We start from the raw sequence: 16524 nt of genomic DNA, 5'->3' as shown, positions 1-16524 counted from the left end.
CAAGATTGAGATTTTGCCGTCCTTATCACCGGACAACCACCATTTTTCGCGACCAACAACTCATAGTAAGTTCCTTTGCCTTTTGCCTATATAGATATACAAACATAGATTTCCTGCCATTTTGCTTATCTGCTTAGGCTGTTAGAACTTGTTTGTGCTTAGAATTAGTTCTAGGGAAAGATTGCCTAGTCTGGGCCGCTCTGGGCCCTTCCGGGTCCGGATGCTTCCCGAATTGACTTAGGAGTAGCCTACTTTTCATTCCCGATCAAGGTCTTGCGGTTCCCTAGTGACCCCGGACCTGATCCGGAGGGGACTCCAAGCAGTTCGTAGGAGACCCCCCGTACCTTAACCAACTTTCTTGGGTTTTGGTATTGACTGCTTGGTTTGTTTTTGCTTTGCTCCCAGATCACAAGCCATGACATCGGGCGTCACCCTTCATTCGAAGGAGGAAGTCAACAAAGCCCCTGTCCTTCTTCCCGGGTCCGGGACCCTCAAAGGCAACTGATGGGAGATGGATGCGATACCAAACTTGTTCCGGAACTACCAGATGTTGTATGCCTTGGAAAAGTGTTTGGCATGGAGTCAACTCCCGGACTCTTCCATAACCGTTTGGCCAGGAAAGAGGAGAGGGTCCACACCTCTGTGAACGGGTTCGGGGCCTGAAGCGTAGGCCAAATCAGTGCAGGAGCTACGCTCCCGCTTCATGATTATTTCGTGCAGTTCCTAACATTCATGGGGATCGCGCCTTTCCAGCTTCTGCCCCAAGCATACTGATTGCTTGCGGGATGGTGCGTCTTCTGCGCCGCGAAGGAGATCACGGAGCCGATCCCCGCAAAGATGGAGTCGCAGGTCAACGCCAAGGACAAGACCCTGGACGGCTTCTACAGGCTCAAACCGCGGGGGAACTACCCTGCTCCTACTAGCGCCTGGAAGCATCCCCCGGACGTCTGACACTTCTGGTTCATTACGTCTGGGTTTCTCGTAGAGAAGAACCCCACATTGATGCTGGACTTCCAGCGAGTGGGTAAGTGGTTTCTCGATCCTTTACATTGTCTTTGTCTTCTTTTTCTTTTATTCTCACTTTATCACCTCGGGTGGCAGGACCTTTTGCCCAGACTCCCCTCACCCAGTTCATCTTGGACCGAAAGAAAATCTACTCCGAGCTGAGCGCAGAGGATCTGGAAGTAGGGGGTTACGTCACCATCGACAACCTCCAATTGATCGAACTACTCGCAGCCCACTGGAATGTAATGCCCCCAATTCTCCGATGTGTTTAACGGCGTGAATAGTAGGCCGGGAGGGCCATACTTGCTTAATTATGTTATTAACTGATAAAATGCATGTATATGCTATTTATATTATAATACGATGTGAAATGCATGCATGTGAGTCCATATTTTTATTTACAGGGGTGTGATGGTGGTTTGGCCCGTTGAGGGTAAATTGTTTATTTGGATGCATGTTGGTGATATATTTTGAGACCTCATTATGATGTGGGTTTTTTCGAGCCATTCGGCATGAGACGATCATGGTATGTTAAACATCGGTTTGGTCATAACAGGCTTAAGCTCGGGGCTCGGGGTGAGTCTCGGGGTGCTTTTAATGATTAGAGTGCTACCGGGCATTAAAGGGTAACGGGATGTGAATTATTGGTGTTTGAGAATATTGAGATTAGCGGGAATTGGGAAGCGTTAATTATGATTAACGAGATAGGTTGGAAAGGACAATTAAGCCCTTGGAAGCCTTTAGAAACCCTTAAGTGACCTAGGGGTATAATGGTCTTTTTACCCCTAGGATAGATATAAACTCCTTTGTGTTGTAAGTTGATGAGAGAAACAGAGTAAGTCTTTGAGCTTCCCGTACCTTCTCCTTCTTCCATTTTCTTTGTGAGTTTTGGTGACCTTGTTGAGGATTCAAGCTTGGGAAGTAGACCTTGGAAGTTTGGGAGAGTGTTCCACCATTGACGAGCATCACAACCTGAGTTTGAGGTAAGATTTCAACCACTGGTTTGCTAGTAAACTCTATTTTAGTGTTAGTTTTCAGCTTGTGTTTTTATGGTGGATTGTTGGAATTGATGGGAGTTTTATTTGGGGTTTGTCTTGGGTTTTGCTAAGGGTGTGATATAGAACAAGTTTAGGGATTGTATTGGAGGTTTGGGTGGTGTTTAAACTGGGTTTGAAGGGTTGGTTCCAAGAGAAAACGCAAGGGAAGAAAAACAGGGGTTTTGGCTGAACTGGAGGTTGCGCCGCGGCATAGCCAGGGGGAGCCGCGGCCCTTGGGGGATGCTGAGTTTGGGCGCCTCTGTTTGAGGGGCGGGCCACGGCATGGCCAAGGAGGGCCACGGCCCTTAGTGGCTTTTTGGCCAGAAATGGTTTTCTGGCTCGGGGATGCAAGCCTAAGGCCTCGGGGTTGAACCTACTACCCGGTTGAGTAGTGTTTGAGGTCCCGGAGGTTAGGTTTTGGTTTGGGAACATTTTATTATTCATTTTATTGATAGAATCCCATAATTGGTTATGACCAGGTAACTGCTAAAGGACCAAAAGGTTGATCGTTCTCAGGGGTCGTTCTTTTATTCATTCTAGCTCGAACCAGAATGAGGCATGTTGGTTGTGTAAATATGGACATGGATTGATATAGAATGCTTAGCATATGTTGCTCACTTGTGCATGGTACTGACTCATTAGTCAGATTTGGCAAAGGTGCTAGTATCAACTGTGAGGCTGTGACTTATTAGTCAGGTTCAGCAGTGGTACTGGGCACTGGTCACGTTGCGTTGACTCATTAGTCAGAACGGCCTTAGCGTGTTAACGCAAGCCAACAAAGATTAGATCTAATCGACTATCAGCATTGAATGACTCAAAGAGCATTAATGCCAGACCGACCTCGAGGGTCGATGAATGAAATAAGCGCTTGGAGGCTAGTGGCTTACCTAGCAGCCACTCTCCCACTTGAAACAGTGACTTTATTGTCAGTCACTCAGTATGGTTTATCAGGACCTCATGTGATGCTCACTCACTTGTTTGAAATCTTTATGCTCAGTGTGATTATAATGATAATCATTCGATAATGTTTATGTAAAGTGTTATGTTTTCTTGCTGGGATTTGGCTCATGGGTGCTATGTGGTGCAGGTAAAGGAAAAGAAAAGCTCACCTAGCCTTGAGTGGAGAGCTTAGGTGGTGATGTGTACATATGCGGCCGCTTGACCACCACGGCCAAGGAGTTCTCAGAGGAACTAGGGGGTTTACCCTATTTTTGCCGCTTAGGTCGGCGGGATTGTAAATTTAAAACAGTAATGACCATTTTGTACTGAGAACAACTTGTAAATGTTTTGATTAGCTCTGCAGAGCAGTTTGTAATGAAAATATCCATTTCCTTTTTATTGGTTTTATACCTTAACCTGTTAATTACACTTAGAGCACGTTTTTTACCAAAGGACTCGGGTAGCGAGTCAAATTTCCGGTCCACCGTTCACCGTAACTGTTCTGGGGTAACCAGGGTGTTACATGGAAGCCCTCTTCGACGAGGCACTGCCGAACACGGGGGCTCCTAGGGCTAGTGTGTCCAGGCGAGGTAACTCACCTATGATTTTGAATTATGCTCCCCAAGTTGGGGACTTAGCTAGGGCTAGGCTAGCACAACGAGGCCCCGCATTCGGGGCTGACGGGGAAACGAGACCTTCGTCTCCCATTCTTGTAGGCTCAGAAATTCTCATGTACCTGTCCGGGTTCCTCTAGTAAGGGAATTTTCTACACCCAGATGACATGGGGGGCCGAGTCTATTCTTTTGCGTTAGATGAATTAAGTCATGTCCGGGGCCTAGAAAAGGGTTCGTCCCGGGTCACTCTTAGTCTTGATTTCTCTATTTGCTTGTTAATTGTACTGACTCATTTTTATTTGTGTTTGTTTCAGAAGATTCTGACATGTCCGACCCTGTGGACAAGATGAGGCAGGTCCTCGAGGTCTAGGCTGCCAAGGTCACGATAAGGAAAGCTGTGAAGAAAACATCCGAGGCGCCGGGCCCGGAGCTTCACCATAGCAAGGAGACGCTAGGGTCGGATCCTCGACCCAGCCAGGTTGCACTTGCTGCGATTCCGATTAAGGTCGTGGACCTAGCCACCATCCCCAACCTTCCCGTTCACCCCCCGGTGATCGATCTGGAGCTGGAACCCACGGTAAGCCAGAGTTCCGGGAAAAGGGTCGCGGAGATAGGAGCGACGGAGGTAGAAACTGAGAACAAGAGTGCCCGGACGAGGTGGGCTGGTTCGCCTAGAGAGTCTTTCAGGGAAAGCTGCCTTGCCACGAAGGACCTTCCAGCAACACCAGCCCTTCCCGTCCATCCGGCCTTACTGAGGAGAGGGAAGCCATCTTGTGGGACGAGTGGTCCAAACTTATTTCTCGGACCTGGGAGAGTGGCCGGGAAAGGAGGGACAAGGTCTACAAGTCCTGAAGATTCGTCGTCAGGTTGAATTCGCTGATCGCCTAGCGGCTTTCAGTGCCCTTCAGCCGATCGTGGATCGGCCAGTTGCTGATACAGGTTTCCACCCCAAGCTGGACCCAACGGCCTGGGCCATTAGGGAGTTGATAGTCATTACCGACTCTACCCGTCCAGTCCTCAATTCGAAAATTTGACGGCCTGGGCCATCGGGGTTATTCGATTAGCTTATTTTGAAACCTAAACTAGGTTCCCACGGCCTGGGCCGCACTACTTTTGCACACACCTGGGACCCGCACTATAACAGTCGCGATCTATGTTCTTGCCCTGGGGCATACCAGATATTTCTATCCTCCGAACAGCGTTCATCTGGGGCAGGACTAGCCTGAAGCTTGGTCCTATTTATTATACCCCCGGACATTGTTCGTCCGGGGCGAGACCAGCCTGAGGCTTGGTCCTTTTTATTATACCCCCGGACATCGTTCGTCCGGGGCGGGACTAGCCTGAGGCTTGGTCCTTTTTATTATACCCCCAGACATCATTCGTCCGGGGCGGGACCAGCCTGAGGCTTGGTCTTTTTTATTATACCCCCGGATATCGTTCGTCCAGGGCTGGACCGGCCTAAGGCTTGGTCCTTTTTATTATACCCCTGGACATCGTTCGTCCGGGGCAGAACCAGCCTAAGGCTTGGTCCTTTTTATTAAAGCCCCGGACATCGTTCGTCCGGTGCGGGACCGGCCTGAGGCTTGGTCCTTTTTATTATACCCCCGGACATCATTCCTCCAGGGCGGGACCAGCCTGAGGCTTGGTCCTTTTTATTATACCCCCGGACATCGTTCGTCCGGGGCGGGACCGGGCTGAGGCTTGGTCTTTTTTATTATACCCCCGGACATCATTCGTCTGGGACGGGACCAGCCTGAGGCTTGGTCCTTCGAGGTTTGTACCCCCCAGACCTTATTGGTCTGAGTCGGGACTAAGCCTGAGCCTTGCTCCCCACCTGGTATTTGTTCATACCGGGGACACCCCCCAAGTGAGCGGAGACTTGTCTGGGGTCACTTGAGTAGAATTTTCATTGTCTGATAACATTTCTTTATGGCATTTTGTACACGCCATTTTTATTATTCAAGGGATCGCCCTGAGGCATACATTATTCACAACGAAAATATAAAAATGGAATATGTTCTCCCGACTACTGATAGTATTTACGGAGATGTTCCGCGTTCCAAGCTCTTGGGACTTCCGTGCCATCGAGCTGCTTTAAACGGTACGTTCCGGGGTACACTTCGTGCTGGACTTCATAAGGTCCTTCCCAATTTGGGCCCAGAACCCCTACTCTCGGATCTTGGGTAGCGGGGAAGACTCTTCTCAGGACCAGATCGCCAGTTTCGAACCTTCATCTTTTTACTTTAGAGTTGAAATGTCGGGCGATCTTGCCTTGGTACATCTTCAGCTGCACTTGTGACTTTTCCCGGATCTCCTCGATGAGATCTAAGGACTCCTGGAGTAAGGCGTGGTTCTGGGCGGGATCGTACGTGTCTCTTCGGTGGGACGGGACAATCGTCTCGACAGGGATGACGGCTTCGCATCCGTAGACCATGGAGTAAGGAGTGTGCCCGGTAGATGTCCTTTCGGTGGTCCGGTAAGCTCACAACACGCGGGGCAACTCTTCGGGCCACTTGCTTTTGCAGGCTTGGAGTATTTTCTTTAACGTCTCTTTCAAGATTTTGTTGACGGCCTCTGCCTGCCTGTTTGCTTAGGGCCTGGCGACCGCGGAAAAGCTTTTGACGATACCATGTCTTTCACAGAAATCTGTGAAGTGGATGTTGTCGAACTGATTCCCGTTATTGGATACAATCTTATAGGGGAGTCCGTACCGACACACGATATTGTTGATGACAAAATTCAGGGCCTTCTTTGAGGTGATTGTATTCATGGGCTCCGCCTCAACCCACTTGGTATAGTAGTCGACGGCCAAGATGGCGTATTTCACCCCTCCCTTTCCGGTCGGGAGCAATCCTACCAAATTGATTCCCCACACCGCGAAAGGCCAGGGGCAGGTCATCAAGGTTATTTCTGTTGGAGGGGCTCGTGGGACATTCGCGTATCTTTGGCACTGCTCAAACTTGCGGACGTAGTCAATACAGTCTTTCTTCATGGTTGGCCAGAAATATCCTTGGCGCAGGATCTTTTTGGATAGACTGAGTCCGGCTGTGTGGTCTCCGCAGAAGCCTTCGTGCACTTCATGCATGATTGCGCTCAGTTCGATCCCGGAGACGCACCTGAGGTATGGCATGGACAACCCCCTGCGGTAGAGTTTTTCGTCCATCATGACATATCTGTGGACCTGGTACTGAAGCTTCCTGGCGGCGGCCCTGTCCGCTGGTACCCCACCGGTTGTCAGATAGTGGACAAGGGGTCCCATCCAGGACGTGGAGTGGTCAATGGCAATGATCGCAGAGACTCGAATGCTTGGCATGGGGAGATGGTTAACGGGGACCAGTCTGGCCAGCTCCGCTTCGACATCGGTGGCTAATTTTGCTAGTGTGTCTGCGAATACATTTTTCTCTCTGGGGATCTAGTGGATGGAGTGCCTCTTGAATGCTTGCAGCATTTCTCTCGTCTGAGTGACATAAACCGCCATTCTCTCCCCTTTGGTTTGATGTTCTCCCGAGACTTTCCTGACAACCAGCTGAGAATCGCTGTAGATCTCCAGGTTCGTGGCCCCTACTTCACGGGCCAGACGCAACCCGGCTAGCATGGCTTCGTGCTCGACCTCGTTGTTCGATGCCTTGAAATGAAAACGCAGGGCATTTTGCAACTGGTGTCCTTACGGCGACACTAGGATGATTCTGTCCCCTACTCCATTCTCATTCGAGGCCCAGTCCACGAACACCTTCCATACGGGCGTCGTGGGGTCCGCGGGATCGTCCCCTGGGGTGATCCCGGAACATTCCACGATGAAGTCGGCTAGGGCTTGCCCCTTGATTGAGACTCTAGGAACGTAGGCTATATCGAAATGACTTAGTTCCATGGCCCATTTTAAGAGTCTCCCTAACGACTCGGGCTTCTGCAACACTTGCCACAAGGGGTGGTTGGTTATAACTTTTATGGTGTGGGCCTGGAAGTAAGGCCGGAGTTTCCGAGACACCATCAGCAGACAAAATGTCAACTTTTCAATCAGCGGATACCGTGACTCAGCCCCCAACAACCTTTTACTCACGTAGTATACCGGGAGCTGGGCTTTTTCCTCCTCCTACACTAGTGCGGCATTGATCGCGTGCTCGGTCACTGCCAAATAGAGATATAGAGGCTCTCTGTCCACCGATTTTGCCAATATCGGCGCTTGGTCCAGGTGCTCTTTCAGCTTTTGAAAAGCCTTTTCGCACTCAACTGACCATTCGAAACGTTGGCTTCCTCAAAGAACATTGAAGAATGGAATGCACTTGTCCGTGGTCTTAGAGACGAAATGGCTTAGGGCAGTTATCCACCCAGTCAGACTTTGCACGTCTTTATGCTTCCGGGGAGAGGATATGTCAATCAGTGCCTTGATCTTATCTGGATTGGCTTCTATCCCCCGGAAGCTCACTTTGAACCCCAAGAACTTCCCGGAGGCCACACCGAACATGCATTTCTTAGGGTTCAGCTTCATCCCATACTTTCAAATGACTGCGAAGGCCTGGGCCAAGTCGTCTGAATGTTTCCCGGAGGTCTTGGATTTGACCAGCATGTTGTCAATGTAGACTTCCATGTTTCGCCCCAGCTGGGCCCGGAACATCCGGTTGACGAGCCTCTGATAGGTGGCCCCGGCATTTTTGAGCCCGAAGGGCATTACAATGTAGCAGTATATCCTCTTGTCGGTTTGGAAACTGGTATGCTCCTGGTCTGCTACATGCATAGAAATCTAATTGTAGCCAGAGTAAGCGTCCATGAAGCTTAAGATCTCGTACCCGGATGTCGCATCCACCATCTGATCGATCAGGGGAAGCGGGAAGCAATCCTTAGGGCAAGCCTTGTTGAGATCCATGAAATCGATGCATGTCCTCCATGTCCCATTTGCTTTTGGTACCAGAATGGGATTGGCCAGCCACACGGGGTATCCAGCTTCGCGGATGAAGTTAATCGACGACAGCTATTCTACTTCCAGCTTGAGGGCCTCGGCCTTCTCTGTTCCCAAGGGCCTTCGTTTCTGCCGGACCAGGGTCGCTTCTGGGTCGATATTCAATGCATGGAAAATGATGTTACGGTCGATCCTCGTCATATCTGAATGAGACCAAGCTAGAATATCTTGGTTCTCCTTTGCTTGGGCGATTATGGTGGCTCGAACCTCTGCCGGTAGGTTTTTCCTGATTTGGATTATCCTGGTCGGATCGGTGTCACTAATGCACACCTCCTCAATCTCGTCCATCGGCTCCAGGACGTGGTCATCTCCTATCCTCAGGTCGAGCTCATCCTCCTCCCGAACCACTCTTCCAGTCGGGAGAGGAGGAACCGAGCCGATGACTTCCTCGAAAGGTTCCTCCTGAACCATGTAGATTGGTCAGGCGGACACGTGGTAACATTTTCGGGCGCTCTTCTGATCTCCCCAAATTGTTCCCACTCCGTTGTCGTAAGGGAATTTCATGCAAAGATGACATATGGATGTGATCACCCCGAACTCGACTTGTGCGGGCCGGCCGAAAATAACATTGTAAGCAGTGGGGCAATCCACTACTATGAACTTACAGAACTTGAACGAGTGCTGCAACTCGTTCCCCAATGTTACGGACAACTGGATTTTTCCCATGGGGAGTATCGCGTCCCCGTTGAAGCCATAGATCTGGGTTGGGCACGATGCCAGGTCTGCTTCAGCCACGCCAATCGCGGCAAAGGTGGGCTTGAACAAGATGTTGACGGAGCTTCTGTCATCCACCAGCACCCGGGACACCAGCTTATTGGCGATCTGGGCGTCTATGACCAGAGGGTCATGGTGCGGGAAATGGACGTTACAGGCATCGTCCTCCATGAAGGTGATAGGGAGGTTCATCAGCTTCGGGCGCTAAGCCGGGGCCTAGACCAGAGCGCACACCTCCTGATCGTGGTCGAGCTCGCTAAGGTAGCATTTTTTATCATTCCTGGACGGGCCTCCGAGGTGAGGCCCGTCCGAAATGGTAGCCACATGTCCGTCCACGCAGGGGGGTGCAGTCCCGGATGGATAAGGCATTCCCAGTCCGGGTGTTTGTGCAACGGGGACCCCCTAAGGGGTCTGTGCCGTCGGGCCCTGTGCATATCCTCCCTAAGGCAGATATGCTCCAGGCGCACCCGAAGTCGCGGGTTGTCCGAGAACTGCCGACAGGCCCGGGACTCCCACGGGCATCCTGACCCACTGGTGGAGATGCCCCAGCTTGATCAAATTCTCGATCTCATCCTTGAGCTGTCGGCAGTCTTCAGTCTTGTGGCCCACATCCTTATGGTAGGCGCACAGTTTGTTGGTGTCTCTCGGATTCCTCCCTCCTTTGAACATGGGGGTAGGCTTCTGGTAGTGAACTACCCTTTCTGTGGCCAGGAAGATGTTCTCCTTGGTGTCCACCAAATTGGTGTATTCTGAATACTGGGGCACATAGCCTCTCTTGCCTTTCTTAGCTGGCTCAGACCGATTTTGGCCTTTGCCGGACCTCTTCCCCCGGGAGGGGGTTACACTTTCCTCGGTTCCCTCTGCCTGGGACTGCTGGGCCCCGACGGGGGCAACGTTGTACCCGACTTGTGCGACTCCATATCCGGAAGAAGGGGCGGACTGGACCGGGGCGTATCCTAAAGAGGCAGGGCCATACACTGTAGGTGTGGTGTAGGTAACCCCGGGCGAAGCTGCCGAACCTGGGGCAATCGGGGGAGTGACGTAGGGCTGTGCCGGGAGCTGTACCCCGTACCCCGTGAATGTCTGGGCCTTGGGTTGAGGCGCTGGCGGCCACCCGAATGCCTGGATCTGAGCCTCCTCCCAATTGATGAACCCCTGGGCCCTCCTTATGAATTCATCTAAGGTAGCCGCCTTGCTACGCTGCATGTCATCCTAGAGGGGGGACCCCGCCCGGATCCTAGATCGCAATGCCACCAGGTGTTGCCCATCTTCCACCTTGGTCTTGGAGGCCTCTTCAATGAAACGTTGGATGTAGGCCCTCAGTGTCTCCGCGGGGAGCTGTTTAAGGTTGGTGAGGGCACTGATTTGCATGTCCATTCTCATGGCAGCCACGAACTGCTTGTGAAACACCGACTGTAGCCCTGACCAGGATTGGATGGATCCTGGCATGAGTCTCTTCCACCACTCCTCGGCGGGACCGTTTAGAGTGATTGAAAAATAGAGGCACTTGTCGTCATCACTAACGTGGGCCACGGTCATAAGTCGGTTGTACCGGGACAGATGATCCCTGGGGTCGGTGTTCCCGGTATAAGCAGTGAGACTCGGCATCTTGAACCCCTTGGGGAGCACAGCGTCCAGAATGTGCCTCGCATAGGGCTCTTTTTCCTCCTCATTGGAGTCGGTGTCCGCTCCTTCCTGTTTGCGAACCAAGCGGTCCGTAACTTTTTTCAAGGCAGTCAACTGCTCCATGAGCTGCCTGGCCACGCCATCCTCCAGGGGAACTCTCTCGTTCCTCCTGTCGTTGATGTTGTTCCTAAGGTCGCCACCTCGGGGGCAGATCTTATCCTTACAACCCCGCTCTTTCCGAGCATTCAGCCCATCGCGTAGGTCTACTCGGGACATGTCGTCCCCAGAAATAAGGGCGTGGTGCTCCTCGTTGTGCGGGCGTTCCCGGCGATTTTTGTTCACCGAAGTGCTGGGATGCAAAGACCTCTCCCGTCCGGCTTTCCCTGGGGCATACCGGGGCCTAGTACCCGGCGCCCACGTCCCTTGTGGATTGGTCGGGTGGCCCTGTCCTGGGACGGGGCGCACCTTCTCTTTCCTAAAGAGTGGCCGAGGACGGGGCCCAACTCTCTAAACGGGGGGATTTTTCCTTTGGGTGTTTGCCCCAGCCTTATTTTTCTCTCGGTCCGGGTTTCCTGGGCCCGGCTCAGGAGCCTGCCCTGGAGGAGGGGTCGCCCTCACACCTTCAGGGGCTCCGGTTCTGGCCTGTGGAGCGGGCTGTTGCGCTCCCAGAGGCGGGCCAGCTTGGGGATTGGATGCCGGACCCTGCGTAGCTATGAAAGCCTACACAGCTTAGAGGGACTCTTGCATCAGCCGAGATGCCTCTGCCTGCTCAGCAATCCTGGCTTCTTAGTCCAGGACTTGCTGCCTCAGTCTAGTCACCTCCAGATCCTCCTAGTTGGGGTCCACTCCTGGGATCTCAGGATCCTTAGCTACTTCGTGGCACTCCTTGATAACTCTAGGATTTAGAGTTATTTTTATAATCTTTGAACTTGCTTTTCAAAATTAAAAAGAGTAATGAACCCTTATTTCATGTAATTTTGTCAGTTTTAGTGTGTTATTCTAGGTAGTGAGTTTGGGTAAGAGTTAGGTTTGTATTGTAATATTTTTTCAGTGTTTTTATGTAAATTACTGTGTTGTGTTAATCAGGAAAGGAAGCTTACAAAACAGGAGCTGAGGGAACTGTGAATCAAAGGGAAATGTTGCTGAAAAGGGGAGGATGCTAACTCAACAATGCTGTAGCAGTCAGTCTTAGCAATTAAACTGAAGCCAGAGAAAAAGGACTTCGTGGAAAAAAATACTCCAGCTGGATTAAATGAAGTAGAAAGGTGGCAAGTGTACTGAGTACTGAGTCAGCTGAGTATGTGGGACAAAGTACATGTAGGCAAATGATCTGGATTGTCCAATTAGGGTAAAGGAAAGTACCCTAGAATTAAAGGAGGCAGCCGTATTATTTGGGGATATTCACCATTTTTAGAAATTCAGAGAACTTCTGGCTAAGTACAGAGAAGGTTTCAGGGAGAAGATTTGAGAAGAGTACGACCAAAAGAGAAGAAAGAAGGCTGATGCCATAAGGAGGATTTGAGCTCACAACTCATTCTTCCTACACCATTTCTTTCTCTTTGTATTAATTTCATCTAATTTCTGCAAACTCCATGGATTACTTCTGTATTATTTTCATGTTTAAGTTTGCAACTATGAACTAATTTCTTAAGGGTTTGGGTGATTATGAACCCTCAAGTATGAACTCAATATACAAATGCAATGGCTAAGTGATTATGTCTTTGTTCAATTGAATGTGCTTTACTGTTATTGAATGTTAATTATTGGCCATTTTTAGCATGTACTAAGCTAGATCTAACTTGGAAAAGGGAAGTCTAGCTGAACCCATTCAATTGATGCAAGAGATTCATCTAGTTTTAGGTGATTGTGAGTAGTAGAATAGGAATATTTTGCTACCTTGCATAACGTAAGATTTGATGCTTAATTGAATGTTTATAATCTGATTTCATGCAGGAATGTATAAAAGGGGAGTATAGACATTAGATTGCACGTTTTGGGAAAAACTTGCTGGGTTTTACGAAATTTGTTAACACTGTCATAATTGCTAACCCATTGCTGAGCCATTGCTGTAACAACTGGAACGAACCGAGGGGAATTAATCACCCGAACCCATTTTTCTTATAACTGAAAACCACCCAGTATTTTGTCATTTTAATCTCTGATTTTTGGTTTAATTCCTCTGTTTGTCTACAATTATTTTCAGAGTTAATTACCCACTCTTTCCTTTGTTTTGGTTACTATTTTATAAGTTGTTTTTTGGTTGATTTTACATTAATTTAGTTAAAAAGTCCCTGTGGATACGAACTTGACGCTTTGTCACTGTATTACTTGTTGCCGATTGTGTATACTTGCACATGTTTTAAACGTTAGAAAATTCACAACAAGTTTTTGGCGCCGTTGCCGAGGACTTTAAAATTAAATTCTGTTTTATCAACTATTTGACAATTTATTTTCATTGTTTTTAACCTTGTTGGTTTGGGTTGTGCAATCTCAAGTACCTACAGTGTATGAACCAGCAAGAGGACAGTGAACTTGCTCTTATTGACCCCGAGATCGAACGAACTTTCAGAAAAAGGAGAAAGGATCAAAAGGCTAAAAGCCGAGGCACTATGGCTGAACGTGTTGATGATGAGGGGGATGGCCAGCAAGTTACTAATCCCATTGTTTTGGCGGATGACAGAGCCAGAGCAATACGGGAATACGCTGCCCCCATGTTTAATGAGCTAAATCCAGGCATTGTGAGGCCAGAAATACAAGCAGCTCAATTCGAGCTCAAGCCGGTCATGTTTCAAATGCTCCAAACCGTGGGACAGTTCAGCGGGATTCCAACGGAAGATCCTCATCTCCATCTTCGCTCATTTTTGGAGGTGAGCGATTCTTTCAAGCTTCAAGGAGTGAGTGAAGAAGCATTGAGGCTGAAGCTATTTCCATTCTCATTACGAGACCGAGCTAGATCATGGCTCAACACTTTGCCTCCTGATTCCGTCACAAATTGGAATGATCTTGCTGAAAAGTTTCTGCGCAAATATTTCCCTCCCACCAGAAATGCAAAATTTCGAAGTGAAATCATGTTATTCCAGCAGCTTGAAGATGAATCAACCAGTGATGCATGGGAGAGATTTAAGGAGCTTTTGCGGAAGTGCCCACACCACGGTATCCCACACTGTATACAAATGGAGACATTCTACAATGGTCTCAATGCAGCCTCTCGAATGGTCTTGGACGCTTCAGCTAATGGAGCCATTCTTTCCAAGTCTTACAACGAAGCATTTGAGATTTTGGAAAGGATTGCAAGCAATAACTATCAATGGTCAAACACTAGAGCTCCTACAAGTAGAAAGGTGGCGGGAGTTCTTGAGGTAGATGCATTAACGGCTCTAACAGCTCAAATGGCCTCAATGACCAACATCTTGAAGAATATGAGTTTGGGAGGAAGTATTCAGCCAGCTGCTGCCATTCAAAGTGCAGAAGTGTCATGCGTGTATTGTGGGGACGGGCATACTTTTGAGAATTGCCCTTCAAATCCAGCCTCATTTTGTTATGTGGGAAATCAGAATTTCAACCGCAACAACAACCCATATTCGAACACTTACAATCCAGCGTGGAAGAATCATCCTAATCTGTCATGGGGGGGTCAAGGAGCAAGTTCAAGTACAGCACCAGCACAAGGAAGACAAGCATATCCACCAGGTTTTTCACAGCAGCCAAGACCTTCACAACATGTTCAAAACTCCCAGCCGAACTCTTTGGAGAATCTAATGAGGGAGTATATGGCTAAGAATGATGCAGTAATATAGAGCCAAGCAGCTTCTCTTCGTAATCTTGAGATGCAGCTCGGCCAGCTAGCCAATGAAATGAAAACTAGGCCACAAGGATCTTTGCCTAGTGATACAGAAAACCCAAGGAGAGATGGGAAAGAACACCGTAAAGCTATTCAGCTGCGGAATGGTAAAAATCTGGGAAATTCTGAGGAAATACAAGGTAGTGGAGAGCCCACTTCAATCCAAAGTGAAGGAGAAACAAGTAACAAAACTGCCCAGGAAATTGCTGAAACTGGCCCAGTTGCTACAGCAAAGGGTCAGCAAACTGCTCCAGTAAATTCTGGTCCTAAACCGCCCCTTCCATTTCCGCAGCGATTTCGCAAACAACAACAGGATGGTCAGTTCAGAAAGTTTTTGGATGTACTGAAACAGCTGCATATTAATATCCCCTTGGTCGAAGCATTGGAGCAAATGCCGAATTATGTCAAGTTCTTAAAGGATATTTTGACGAAGAAAAGGCGTTTGGGGGAGTTTGAAACTGTAGCACTTACAGAAGGATGCAGCGCAATGTTGAAAAGTAAAATACCCCCTAAATTAAAAGATCCTGGCAGTTTTACAATTCCGTGCTCAATTGGGGGTAGAGATGTGGGAAGAGCATTATGCGACTTAGGCGCTAGTATCAACCTTATGCCTATGTCAATTTTCAAGAAGCTGGGCATTGGTGAGGCATGACCCACTACTGTTACTTTACAACTTGCAGACAGATCTATGGCTCACCCCGAGGGCAAGATTGAAGATGTGTTAGTTCAAGTGGATAAATTTATATTTCCGGCGGATTTCATCATTTTAGACTATGAAGCGGATAGAGAGGTACCTATAATCTTGGGTAGGCCTTTTCTTGCTACAGGGCGTACTCTTATTGACGTGCAGAATGGTGAACTTACCATGAGGGTGAATGACCAACAAATCACCTTTAGTGTGTTTAAAGCTATGAAATTCCCGGATGAAGTGGAAGAATGCTCTAGAGTTGACGTTGTTGATACTTTGGTAGCTGAGAAGTTCACTAAAAGGGTGGAAAAAGCTGCTATGGGAACCCAGATTTTTGGAGATGAGGAGGAGTATAGCAGTGAAGATGAGGAGATGATTACATGGGTAGATTCTTGCCAACCAACCAAGAAATATAGTAAGGTGTTTGAAGCTCTAAATTTGCCAGAAAAGCACTTTCAGGCCCCCAAACCATCTGTTGAAGAACCACCCCAGCTGGAGTTAAAGCCGTTGCCAAGCCATTTAAAGTATGTATACTTGGGCGAAAATGATACTTTGCCTGTGATAATATCTAACTCTCTGGAGTCTGTTGCTGAAGAGGCATTGCTGAAATTGCTAAAGCAGCATAAAAGGGCGATTGGATGGACAATGGCTGATATTCAAGGGATCAGTCCAGCGCTATGTATGCACAAGATCTTGCTGGAATCTGATTGTACTCACTCTGTGGAGCAGCAAAGGAGGTTGAATCCAGTAATGAAGGACGTGGTGAGAAAAGAAGTCATTAAGTGGCTTGACTATGGGATAATCTATCCGATTTCCGATAGCACTTGGGTTAGTCCTGTCCAATGTGTTCCGAAGAAGGGGGGTGTTACAGTAGTTACTAATGACAACAATGAGCTTATTCCCACTCGTACAGTCACCGGATGGCGGGTTTGTATGGATTACAGAAAACTCAACAAGGCCACTAGAAAGGATCATTTTCCTTTGCCTTTTATCGATCAAATGTTGGACCGCTTGGCGGGAAAGGAGTTCTTTTGTTTTCTTGACTGGTATTCTGGGTATAATCAGATTTCTATCACGCCTGAAGACCAAGAGAAGACTACGTTCAC

The 16524-nt window shown here is 48.7% G+C and overlaps 1 protein-coding gene and 1 non-coding gene across 2 annotated transcripts; one reads left to right on the top strand and one right to left on the bottom strand.

Moving 5' to 3' along the window:
* Nucleotides 1-13939: 13939 nt before the first annotated feature.
* On the bottom strand, nt 13940-14046 carry LOC133820288 (small nucleolar RNA R71). The gene has a single exon (XR_009886708.1). It is a non-coding gene; the product is annotated as a small nucleolar RNA R71 (small nucleolar RNA).
* Nucleotides 14047-14716: 670 nt separating this feature from the next.
* Nucleotides 14717-15382, top strand: LOC133813903 (uncharacterized). The gene has a single exon (XM_062246935.1). It carries the CDS (start codon nt 14717-14719, stop codon nt 15380-15382), a length of 666 nt encoding a protein of 221 aa, XP_062102919.1.
* The last annotated feature ends 1142 nt before the right edge of the window (nt 15383-16524 follow it).

The sequence above is a fragment of the Humulus lupulus genome, chromosome 2 (assembly GCF_963169125.1).
Source record: "Humulus lupulus chromosome 2, drHumLupu1.1, whole genome shotgun sequence".
NCBI lineage: Eukaryota > Viridiplantae > Streptophyta > Magnoliopsida > Rosales > Cannabaceae > Humulus > Humulus lupulus.
This window is presented reverse-complemented; position numbering and strand designations above follow the sequence as displayed.

What these genes read in the sequence shown, in the direction of transcription:
- LOC133813903 (XM_062246935.1), top strand. Translation starts at nt 14,717, where the DNA reads ATGCAGCTCGGCCAGCTAGCCAATGAAATGAAAACTAGGCCACAAGGA.